Below are 13,653 nucleotides of genomic sequence, written 5' to 3' on the forward strand. Positions count from 1 at the left end.
AGAGCAACCATGAAAACAGAAATGATATGAAATTAATCCTTGAATTTTCAGTTCGTGGGAAAAAACCCTTTGATATCGTGTCTTCCTCTCCCAATTGAATTAGATCAGACCTACATTTGTACATCGGCTAATTGATACGCTCCTACTAATTAATTGCTAATTAATCCGATGACTTATCATCGGTCTGATATATATCAGGGATGGTTTATTGAAATGTGTGGCCTGCACGAGTGGGCGAATAAATGATGCGATTGGCCTGCTGGCATACTAGTATTCGGGAAACGTGAACTAGTTCCCTTTGGCCAGTTTGAAAAAGCGGGGTTTTTTTCTGTCGGACTTGAATTTATATAGTTCTCCTCTAAAAATACTTGATTTGATTCAGAAGTGCGGAATTAAGAAAAAAGGAAGCACTTCAAGGAGAGTAACCTTATTACTTCTTAATCTATTGATGTTAAGATATAGTTACAACTAACATGGCTAATGTAAGATCGTGAATATGCCAAAGGCATGTGTTTTTGGCAATTTCATAAAAATACGATTTTGCATGCTAGTTTTGCATCAACAGGCCCCTTTGACACACGATAACCTGATGATACGGTTTGAATACGCCAAATCCCGAGGGGGACCTGCGAAGTCATGCTATGTTCATGCTCTAGAGCTTCACCCAAAATGTCGCATTCTCACAAAAAAAATGTAACATCTGCAGTAAAAGAAACAAACTTTGCCGTATTATTATGTTTGTGTGACGCCGATATCGCCATGATAGAAACCCCAATCCGATGCAGATAATCTGTACACTTCCTACTACTTACGTAAACTAAAACAGCTTGAGTATGTCAGCAATATTTTGGGATCGGTGTTTCGGGAAATCATCACCTGCAAGCCCCTTAATTGTTTTCGTTTCTTTTCTGCTCGTACACAGGCATTATCAACCTGAGCTGATATAGTGACAGCCACTTCAAGTTATCATAACTTGGGGGTCAAACTGACACCTTATATGTTACACTGCGCCAGGTGGTGGCTGTCGGCTACGTCTCACCAGCCTTCGACGTATTACTGAGCTGGCCTGGCCTAAGAAAGAATATGTTATCCGTTTTCCGTGTTATCCGTGTTTTCTAATTTTCTATCGCACCCGGATTTAGAATGAACCGCGCTTTACGGGTAAATGCACTATGTGCCATTAATTAAAAATCAGATATCAAGAAAACATACAGTCACCTCAATTTATGCCCCCCCCCCCCGCCGCCCAGGTTATCATGTATCTGGTATGAGTATATCCGCCATGTTAGATAGCCGGATAATTTGCCATTGTCGTTGCAGAAGCTGGCTGAAGACAGATATCTATGATACGACTGCCTGAAAGCGCACTATTGTGTCATATCCAGCCCACGGAGACCCCTTTGTTATTTGTAGACCAATTCCATTTCAAAATGTACCTGGAACTTGTCTACAGTGTGTCCAAAGGACCAATTGATTTGGGGCATTATTGCCAAGTTGTCGATCACTATCATCTCTAAGAGAAGGAGTTTCCATTTTCAAAATTTGGATAATATCAATTTGACTGAATTACCACGCTATTCCGACTTTCGCGTTTTTTTTGTTATCTAAGGGTAATTGGAAAACGTCATACACTTTCACAAGATCTTTACATGAAATTGCGAAAAACGGGCATTTTGAAGGATCGGAAAATTCCGCCCTGTCTATAACGTTGTCAACGCCGGTCTTTCCAAGAAGCTCCCTGAGGGAGATATGTAGGAAGAGCTATACGTAGAGTTTCCTATTACCAAGTACAAGTAAGAGAAGAATGTTGGAACTATCAGCTATTGTTCAGAAAGACACTTAGTTTTAAATTCGCGTATTCTCTTCCGATGAAAACAGCACAAAGAACTTCAATACCGGGAAAGCAAGTAGAACAAAATAGACCAAAACGGATCACTTCAGGGCCAGCCAGGCTTTGCTTATGGACGACGTCGACGGAAACTTTCGAATAACGTACCTATTCCGTTTTGCGTATGGATCTAGAACCGGAATGTTCAGGCATGTTCATAGCTGGCGGATGAACAATTCTCTTACCATTGTTACGATATGTTACATTCCCTTTCAGTCGGAGTGTCGCTAACCCGCAACATCTTCCTCGGCTCATCAGCCTAAACCACCGCGACACATTTGCTTCCATATTTCTTTTCATCGCAACATCAGATTATTTTATTGTCATGATTATTTCCCCGCGCTATTGTCAGCAACATCCCATTATACTGGATGGATGTAATGGATGTTCTAATAAAGATCAGACTAATGAAGACCCTGTTAATCAAATATTTTATTTAAGCCTCATAACTTGTTCCAAAACCGTCAAGGGCTCCCTGTCAAGACAAAGCAAAAAATAAAATTGACCCCTTCCAAAAAGATATACATGTATTTCATTAGGGTCTATCTGGTAATATCGAATAGCATGTAAACCATACTCATATAACACAAATAAAATAGCACAGTAAGAATTCACTGCTATTACAGGTAGCAATTTACGGTAACTCATTTCACAATTAACTCTAACTTTCAAACATTAAAATTGCTCCTTGTTATTCTGGTGAAAATAAAAATTGAACTATTATGCAGGCCTTATAAGGCATATTAAGATATGTTGGATGTATGTTAGGCTTATCTAATGGTGTGCAACACGACTATCTTCTGGTCCAATCCTGAGTTCAAATATAAAGTACATTTGGCCAGAACGATATGAAAACCATTTTTTACACAGAATCATCACGGTGCTGATATGCCTACCCTGGGATCTAATGTTTGGCAACACAGTGACCATTTTTCAGTGGATGTGATCGGGTCATAACAGGGAGTTTTCGCAAATCACCCGATACACCAACGTGAACACCTGTCCCATTGTTTGACCTTCTGAAAACAAAGTCGAACAATGAGATAGGCGTTCTCGTGGACGTTTCCGGGTCTTTGCGCAAACACCTTATTGTCTCTTTGGCCCGATCGATATGAAAAACACTTTTTTTTAAGAATCATTCCGGTACAATGACAATGGTCCGTCAATTTCTCAAGACATGCGCCTGGAAAGCCAAAAGTAAACGATATATTCACTTGTCCTCATTTTTATGAGACTGGTATATTCCATCTTGTTCATTATGTCTATCTTTATACATTATGGATAATTGAGATGTCGCATCCTAAATTAGCGGGGAAAAGGATAGATCCATCTGAATGCGTTGCCTTACCTAATAACAGACAAAATAGTTTGAAAACACTGCAGGGAGTCTCACTGAAAATTGCTCATTTGTCCTCTTGATTAATTATATTAATCCCTTGGATGGATCCATATATAACGATATCTGATAATTTATTGCCCTTCATTAATAACTTGCTATCTACCAAACTTACACCGTTGTCTCGATCGTATGAAGAGGTTTAGTCTGTGCTAACAATACGGTGAGAATTTAACCAGCTGGTTCGTGAGTCTTTTGTAGGAAGTATAAGGTGCAACAGTTGAAGAGGGAAGCGCGGATATAATAAGGGAAGCATGATAAAATCGCGTTTTAATTGTGGTCGATGGATCGAGGATTCGAGGCTCGGCCTGTTCCACTATATACTTTCAACTGGCCTGAAATGGCCGAGTATAGCCGCACAATATGGTCTCTCCCTGGTATTACACATATGTTTAGGCTAGGCTAGTGAAAGAATGTAAGACACTTTCGCACATTTTGTCTCAAATTTTAATATAAGGGGTATATAAAAATACAATGTACTAACTTTCCCAACAGTGGACAAAGTATGACCAAGAACGTTTCATTTAGTACGCTTTCCCAGCCGAAATTAGATTTTGCGAGCAGTGTTTATCTTTCGTGAAATGTGCTCTGAGTTTTTTCGAGGCCAATCAGTAAAAAATCATATTAGTCGATTCGATTCCTAATAATATCGAATGAAATATATTCAGGTGTCGACAGACATGACCCAGTGTCGATCGCCTAAAGGGGAGGTTTGGGATACCTATTTACGGCTGTATAAGGAAAGCATGAGTATGATGTTGTGGCATTCTTTGTTGTGCTGTGACCTGATCTTTGTGTACTACTCGAAGTGCCTGCCCTAATTGATTGATAGAGATTGAATGACCTACTTAAGAAATGATCAGTCAATATAATCATGTTTACGTTGTATGAATAATGGATGTGCAGTGTTCTGGCATCGGGAACAATTGTCAATTTATCAGCCCGGTCGCGACTGCTGCGTAAAAGAATTGCACAGATTTGAACGGGTGAGGCTCGAGGCTCCTCGCCCAAACTTGGACGGCTTGTTATAAACCGCGAGATGCGGAATGCGAAATCGCGAGATGCCAACCTCGGTGAGAGTACCATGCGCCACAGGATGTATTGCAAATATGGAACCTGAAATGGCGAACATTCATGAGACCAAGGCTGTAGTAGGGAGCTATCCTTGTTTTGATTGGCCCATTGAAATAGTGTGTGGAATTTAACCTAATCTATAGCCTAGTTTGGATTGTCAGACTATCTCGCGCTATTTTTAGGGATGACCAGACGTTCACCAGATGCATGCCCTGTGTTATTGGTCGTGTATGGTGACTTGTGCCGCCAGGTGTACCGTGAAAACAATCTTGATACTTGCAGCATCCTGAACCTTGTGGTATTATAATCAACAAGCCCATCGGCCATTATTGCTATGAACTCGGTCGACCTCAGTCGTTCCCCAGCCACCATTCGCAACGTGGAAAATATTTAAAACTTATGTCAATTTCCCTTGCTAAATGCCGTTGCTTCTAAAGCGAGGCCGAGTGTGGGCAAGCAGTGTCTGGTTTTGGCAACTTTAATGTCAATGGGATCAATTACCGACATTTCGCTGGGGTTTCCATTCCGTTATGATATTATCATTAGCCTTGCGGGAAAGGCAATCATATTTGCACAAACATGCAAAAGAAAGAATGCATCAAGCTTTTACACCTAAACATGCAAATAGGATTCGATCATGTTGTCAGGGAAACTCGCCTCGTGGCATTATGTAGTGTTAAGATCGTTTTATTCACCAGGTATCATTTCATTACCCTTTAAAGGAAAACGCGGATTATCCCTGCAATGCGTCTTTTCCTATTTTATTTGTAAAACCTGGAAGTGTTTTATGTTTGTTTTTCAATTTGTTCAGCTCATTGGAACGCACAGCTCTTGGCGTTGGAAATTTTTCGGGCTTCCAGAATCAAGCACAGGTCGGCCTTAAAGTCACCTCGGTAGTACGGCGCTGTCGCTGCCAGTCGCAGTATCCGGGTAATCGAGTGCACCCAAATGAAATAGTAATGTTGATCATCACATCCGCACATCCAGCGCATTGCTAATGAAGCGATCCGCACAAAGATTATCGCTGTATGGAGAGCTCACTTGAGTACGGAATAAAATCGGAATAGCATTTGTTGTTGGCCCGAGACATGAACGTATATCACAAGTGGAAACTCCAAAATGGTTATAGTGAGATATATTGTTGATACCATACTCAGTTTCGTGTACGATGGAGTTGTACAGTCTTACCGTAATGTAAATTTTGGTTCATAATCTTAACTAAGAATCTTTTGAGACTGTTGTAAAAATTGTGCACGTGATATACATGCATACAAAACTGAATCATATTTTCACATATACTCTTATGAGATCGTATATGGCTGGGAACACTATTGTCATAGTTCAATGTGCCCTACCCTACGTGTAGAAATTACAAACCATAATCGTGTGCTGTGAATAAGATATACCAAGTTTGTCTAGGCAGCAAACCGGTGTAAAAGAAATGCAAGTCCCCCAGAATCTAAGTCCGGTCCTTTTGTTAAAGTGAATAGAGTCGCCGAGTCCCTTTGTTGAAGATTATTCGTTGACAGTACACAGCTATTGTATGGGGTCCTGCATTCCTAGGACGTCCATTCCTTTTCCGCCGGGTTAAACTGTTTTGTTGTGTATTAAAGGCTATAATTCATTTAAAGCGCATATCAATGACGCAAAGCGGTGATTGCGTTATCAAATAATCTGATGATGTTGTTATCAATGGGAGTCAATACGTTCACAGCCTAATTGAATTAGCTTCAATTAATTCGTACAAGACAACACTTCGTTTTTCGTCGACATCAAAGCTACGTGAATTCAAAAATTCAATATATTGCTATTGAGGGTGTTCTCTGGCTTGATTCGTTATTCATAGTCTCTATCCAATCTTGCCACTTAAGTCATTGATATCACTGTGCGTATCTCTTGACCAGTCCCAGAGAATTTCCATGACAAGCTTTAAGTTTATTTGAGCCTCTGGCGCGATGCGTTATAGCGTCTTCATGACATATACCCCGATCATCATCTCGGAGATGACTCAATGAATATGCATGCTCATGATATCAATCTTGTCAATGCAAGTCTACCCATTTCGTCGCCTTCTCACGGTGTCACATATATCTCAATCGGAGTGAATAGACTTGCATTCTCATGTACATGTACATGTATGTCAATACACGACAACCGTCTGACCTTCACAGTATCTGCATGCGTGCCGACAAATGGTACCCAGGTTCGAGATCGACTGGACAATAAGCACCCTGGGTGCCATTACACTAGACAAACAGCACCCAGCTTCTTCTTCTACACTTTTTCTACACCTACAACCGAGGTTGGCCCCACGCTCACGGAGGTCACGTCCAGAAAAATAAGCAGCAAATCCATTCATTTTGTCATCACACAATTTTTCATTCTCTGAATATATCCCTCCTACATGCCTTTTCTGAATAAATCATCCGAAATGTGCTTTCAAAGACCTATAGGTCTAAACGCGTTTTTTTCTGTTTATCTGTTCTTTTTATTTCGCGCACTGCTAATGCCGCAAGTACCACGGCGCGAGATAAAACGAGATTGCAAGAAACGTCCTCGTCCCTAAGATCCGTAAGCCAGGCAAAAAGAAGCTGGGTGCTGTTTGTCTAGTGTAATGGCACCCAGGGTGCTTATTGTCCAGTCGATCTCGAACCTGGGTACCATTTGTCGGCACCCAGACGCCGACATCCACCCTTTCAGCCTAAGTGAGCGAAAATGGCAATTTTCGGTAAATACGCTTTTTTTCATGTAGAGCAGTCTCAATGCTCAATATCGATCTTACCACCGTGCGTGATGCGCTGCGAAGACAATTTTTTATGTCTGTAAGGAGGAGGGGTGGGGGTAGGAGATAGGGTGGTTGAAACAAGTACTCTAACTTCATCGGGTGAGGGGAAAGAAACTATATATTTCATCCCAGGTTGTCTTTGCATAAGTCTAGATTTCGTAAGGTACTACACATATAATATACACGACTACTACGGCCTGTTCGAAGCTTCTTACATCATGATGCACTCCGCCATTTCGCCAAATCTTAGAAAACAGAACAGTAGTATCAAGAAAAAAACAAGGCGTCATGCGATATATCAAAATATGGCGACTCAACGTGACTGCACACGTTTCCTTTAGAGATTCGTATTTCCCCATATCGGAAACACCGAGTTCTGTTTAAGCATTCAATTGCGCCATTTGACACCCAAAGCACAATTCAGTATTTTTTTGGAAGGACCGGTGTGAGGATTTCGAGTTTTTCCGTTTCAACACATTTAATGTCTTTTTGTGAAGCGCATGGCACTGGTGGCTTCAAGAATTTGAATTTCTTAAGCAGGAGCAAGGGTAGCCTTCAACACAAAATAATAACTGCTCCTTGGGAATGCTAGATGTGACACCATATAGAGTCATGTCCGCCAATATCGTATTTATACGTTGGAACATTTTTCTTTACTCTTAACTTTCTGGTCATGGTAAGTACTGCAGTGAAGACGATTTTCCTTCTAAGTAACCGTACTTCTCAAATTAGCATAAGAGTTTAAACTCTAATAAAATATATGTGAGGCAAGCCTTGTTTCTAAATATCGCATAGAGAGCACGCAAGCCCTAATCTGGCTCACTGTTGGTACTTTAGGCGGTAGTTGGGCGAAATGCATTGTATTGACGGCGGGGATTCTAAAGTATTTAGAAGCTTGGTATAGAGGAAGGCCTGTGCCCTTTTACCAAATCGACAAAACCTGAATAAATCCATTAGGCGTCTGACATTTGGGAAACAAGTCTAATCCTAACGAAAAAGCAATCAAGGCATTAACACAATAAGTTTATTCCCTGTTATTATCATGATATACATGTATTCCTAAAGAACTTATATTACCAGCCGAAAGTTTGCCAACGAATGATAAGTTTGAGGCTTTCATGCAAAATAAGTCATGAGGATTGGTTTCAGTCGTTGCATCGTTTCTTTTATGGAGATTATCAGCCGGGTGATACGCAGCGTTACGGTGTTGCATCGAAATGACCGTTACTGCTTTGATTAGAGACTTGGTCTCCGTCTAGTGGGCTAGAATTAAGCTCCTTTGAGTGGGAAGACCACTTTCACTGCTTTGATTTTGTCAACAGTCTCATCGGGTATTCGGAACGCAGACATTAGGAACGACAACAGGGATATGCCCCAAGTCTTCCATTGATCCTAACACTTTGAACAGTTCACCGGCATAAACCATTTAACTAATTCAGTGGCCGACAATCCTTTACTTTCGAGTCGGTTAAGACTCTTAGAGAGGCTACAGCTGATTTATCAAAGTGTTTGAATATTTATGAATACGCGGCAACTGAAGAGTCTAGGCTTTTGTGCGGAATTAGCTTTAATTTCAAATAAATTTCCATTCGTTATGGACAATCGTACAGTTTAACATTCAACACGGACTTCCTGGCATTTCAGACAATGTTTCGGAATCTTCCGTTGGTGACCAACAAAGACTTGTCTCTTTGATATGAGCGGATTCGGCAAGAGATGTCTAATATGAAAATATAGGCGAGAGAACGAAAAAAATATAGCAACTCCGCAAAATTGAGCACTTTCTTTCCAGTCCCCTCCGATCAGTCACACAGTACTGGCGACGTTTCGCCGAGTCACCATGTCATCTACACATGCACATACATGTACTGTTCAAGCACTGCACAATCGCACTAGGAAGCTACCCTTTGCCTACGGACGCATGTACTGCGCCCTTCTACACATGCACTGTGCCCTCCTCTATCTGCATCACAGTGTGATTTTAAAGCATTTGAACAACGTAAAAGACACAAAAGTTATATTTGTTTATTCCTCCTTAGATAAGAAAACAAAATTTACAATGAATAGCATAAACGCTTAGAAATAAAAGTTAAATGAAATGACATTATGTACAAAGTGTTACATTTATTAGTTAGGGTCGTATACTATGTAGCTAGTTAGTATACCATCCAGCATTCTGCATCAATTTTCAGCATATGAATGTTATCGCTGTAGTCAAGATGCAATATCATTTTGGAAGAGTAATTGGTTTTGATTTTGTTAACCTGGATATTTTCACGTTTACCTCTGATTGACCAGAAATAGTCATGTCCCAATTGCAAGCCGTACAGAGAGTTTTCTGAACCGTGTCACCATGCAATGTTTCGTGACACTACCTCTTTTCGTATCATCAGAAAGTGTGACTAAATATAAACTACATAATCAATTTTTTGCGCAAAATTTTAGTACTACATGTACTTGCACAAAGCTATTGACCATGCTGACGGTTATATTTGTCTGTTATATTTCAGACATACCAGACGACACAATAGAAGATACAGAAAAAAGGTTGGTAAAAGGTGTTGGTGTGACCACTTCTCTGCATGATGGTATCATTATAGACGAGTGTATTAAGTTATATGTACATCGTATGTTCGTGCGCCGGATGCTGGCGTCATATATCCTGCATGTGTACATGTAGGTTAATAAAAAATTGTGCGAAATGACAAATCTTCTGCATGCTTCTACAAAGATCGAAAATCTCGAAAAGATTTGTAGGATATTTTTAGTTAAGCTCTTTTTCTGTTCGAATTACATGTATAACACATACACTCATAAACATGTACGGCGTGCACATACATGTTCTATGAAATAAATTGTGAGATGAAGGAACATCATAAGAATCTTGTAAATAATGAACCGTCATGTACACCAAATCGAATTTTTAAAATCTTTAAACTTACTCACCCACTACTGCACCTTGACGTGCGTATCTCAACTGTGCAACCAAAGATCTTAACTAATTACCTTTAAGAATCTGATCAGGATCTTTTTATCCGGGTGGCATCATCATCGATGAATATGAACGTGGGTATACTTTATTTCTTGGTTACATGCTAGCCACGTGATAACACTGCTTATGTATACATCGGCATTATCCAAGGACGGAAATCCAGATACGATTCGCAAAATATTTTTAGTGAAGATTGTATTAAATGTCGTGTGCATGTGCATGTACATTCGCACCAATTCGTTACGCTTTGCATAATGCTAATTTTAATCAGCACCGATACCTTCAGCATTCTCGCAATATGTCGAACGCTGCTTTAAATGTGTTGTGATGGTATTTTAAATTATTGTAATGTTCTGTTTTAATCAGAGGGGTGATGCACTTGGAAAGTAGGCTTTCAATTTATTACTGTTTAACATAATTCATTGACGATCATTCACAATTCATCGTAGCTTTATTTATGTATACCTATGTAACTTTCCCTTTATACGGTTTGATAAAGGTGTAATTGTAATTACAATTGTTTAATGAGTTTTCCAGTATAGTCAGCCCGATGAGAAACGAGTGCAGTCAAGAGTTGATGTGAAAATGTACCGTTCAAAGTACCGAGTACCTTCGAAAATAGTATTTCCACACTCATACGAATGATTCGCAATCATTTTTAGTATGTTCGTGTTTATCCTGTTTTGTGAGAACATAAATAAGTTTACCCTTAAAATTAAACAGGTGATGTCAAAGCTATAAATGTTATCTACTGTACATTTTCTCTTTCTATAATTAACCAAATAAAACAATGTCTTATAGATATTGGTGTATTGGCGTAAAACACGCTACTTCCAAACTTAGATTATAATGTTTTTGAAAATTCTTTCTTTTTCTAAAACGATTTCAGGAAATACAATATTGAAGCGATAGATTTCCATTGCTCACTCATCTGGTTACCCAAACTCGATTTTGCTTGACAAGGGTGGTATATTTTGACTAAGCCAGTCTTCCTCAACATTAAGACTTCTTTACTATGTGTTTCCAACTAACTTCCCGCCTCCCGGGTCATGGTGGTAGCGTAACGTACGTCACTGCTACCATTGTTAAAGCTACCATAGTTCTCAAACTCCGTCGCCTATAGTCGCTATTGGTACATGCACACATAAAAAGAGGTTTTAGGTATCTTAAAGGGACAATATAGGCAACAGCTAGGCAGGCAAGATAAAGTTACACAAAGCCGCCAATAGGGGTTTCTTGCATCTCAAGTACGCCGAAATGATTCACGGTTGTACGATGAATTCATTTAGTGCTGAATCTGACATGACCCAGGGCGTTTACTTCGTATATGAGTCACCTGAAGATGGCCAAAATAGCCCCTCTGCCCCTGCCTATAGTCCCCCTTTAAACAGTTTGTGTATCAAGCTTGTATTCGTTTCGCCATCACATTGAACGCTTTCAACAATACATGTACAAAAATGAGCGTGTGCACACGGTCAATACATTAGTAACCATGCCTACAATTATTTGTTCCAAAGTCTATTCCCTGAGGAGACAAGCTTAGACGCTTCAGGATGTTTTTGCAAGCTATAGTAGCAAATACGCGAAGAAAAGACGAAAGAAAGTTCTTGATGACAAGACAGCCTCAAATTTCTTCCGCTTTCATTTGCCATTTGCGCTAACATGATATTTAGAAAAGAATGAATAACTCAAAATAACCCCAGAAATACATGTTTTTTAAATCGTATGGTGCTCAATTGCAATTGACCCCCAGCCATTTGCAAAAATACCTCTCTCCTCTTCTTATTTGCTATATAAACAACTGAGCTACTTTAATTTTTGTGAAAGGACAAAACTATGAAAATTTATATATTCTCCATTTTCTAAATTGATCACGTAGATAGGCACTCGGCCTTTTTTTCATTTTTCAAAAAAATAACATTTCAATCAGCCCGATTGACACATTTTGTTTGTGAGGAATATTTAATACGGGATTGTGATGAAATAATTGAGGCAGAAGCAATCCGATAAGTTCAACGTTTAACGAATTAGAGCTAATTTAATTCCAGAAAGCCTCCTATATTCAAAATTAGAACTAAGTGCTAGTCTCTCTATAACCAATAGCTAGTTAAACATTCCTCTTTAATCCATGTTTGATTATATCAAATTACTTACCCGATATACGTGAAACAGACGAATGGCAATTCTATACAAGACATACGCTACATTTTATACGTCTTGGCATTTCCTTTATAATCATGTAGCTATTAATTTAGGGAGTGACTATGTGGCAAGCCCGGTGTAACATCTGTGGTTGTTCCCCATGTTTTAGTGTTTCCAAACAATAGGCAGCTAGAGAGACCATGACTTTTCAATAGGGGGGATACACAGAAAAACTCGTCAATCTATTTTTGAGCGTTCCCAAACAATGAGGGGAAACACTCAAAAACAGAAACACTCAAAAACATCACACCGGCTTACCAAACAGCGACTTTTTCTTGTCCTGAATGGAGAGCCGAACTCATTAATATTAAAGTAAAGTATCCAGCTCGCCAAACAGGGTAGATTTTTTACCTGTTTGGCAAGCCCGGCTGGCCGAACAGGGTGGCTTTTTAGTGCTGTTTGGCAAGCGGCTCTCCAAACAGGACAAACAAAGATGCCTGTTCGGCGAGCGGCTTGCCAAATAGACCCGGCAATTAATTTATTTGCTTCTATAACATTTCTTTGGATGATGATATTAATTCAGTTTGAGAAACGTGTCGGTTATGAGAGAGTTGTGGTACATTGCTAAATTTGGAGGTAAATTACCCACCGGGTTTCTCTGTGGTATACGCACAAAAACAATCCATGCATATTTCCAAGTTGTTTGCTATCCTGGGGACAAACCGGTGGTGCTTTTTCTCTTTATGTAATGATAATCATGCTTGAAGTCAGAAAATGTAATTCCGCAACAGATTTGTTTTTGTGTCTAGAATCAAATTTTTGAATTTGCATACGTTTTTATCAGCGCATACGAATTAGCAAAATAGAAACCGGAAATGGCGCTTAGTAATGGTTGAAAAAATATATTGTGCTAGATTTTTTAAATGTTTGGTTCTGACAGATAAAATCAATATCTAAACACATTGAAAATTCTACTTTTCGTAGGAGAATAATATTTGGGTTCAACTTCTTAAAATAGGACAGTCACATAGATCTAGCCATAACGACATCATCGCATCGTCTGGCTGTTGCGTTCCATGATGAACAGATTTTCCAACCCCGAAGATTCACACTTGTACTGCAGCGATCTTCTGGAAATTTTTTCTCATGTTTTCGAAGCGCAACTGTATGTTTCTGACACTTAGCTTTATTTGATCAGATATGTATCGCTGGAGGCTATTAAGGCTTTTCTGCTGACACAAAAAACACAGAACATGGCTGTCACATAGACAAAAAAATGACATCGCCCTAGATTCTCATTAGAATGTCTTGTCGGGGTGTAGGTATAGTCTCGGAGTGCCGCCGCGGTCAATCGAAAGCAGTAACGTTTGGGAGGC

At 39.6% G+C, this 13,653-nt stretch overlaps 1 protein-coding gene across 4 annotated transcripts in view; it reads left to right on the forward strand.

Annotated features, from left to right (window-relative positions):
* Positions 1-13,653, forward strand: part of LOC135501934 (uncharacterized) — a 43,140-nt gene that overhangs the window by 19,311 nt on the left and 10,176 nt on the right. For all 4 annotated transcript variants that reach the window (XM_064794387.1, XM_064794388.1, XM_064794389.1 and 1 more), the window contains exon 2: positions 9,654-9,690. In XM_064794387.1, coding sequence (XP_064650457.1) covers positions 9,654-9,690 — 37 coding nt within the window. The remainder of the gene's footprint in view (positions 1-9,653; positions 9,691-13,653) is intronic.

This window comes from Lineus longissimus, chromosome 17 (assembly GCF_910592395.1).
Source record: "Lineus longissimus chromosome 17, tnLinLong1.2, whole genome shotgun sequence".
Taxonomy (NCBI): Eukaryota; Metazoa; Nemertea; class Pilidiophora; order Heteronemertea; family Lineidae; genus Lineus; species Lineus longissimus.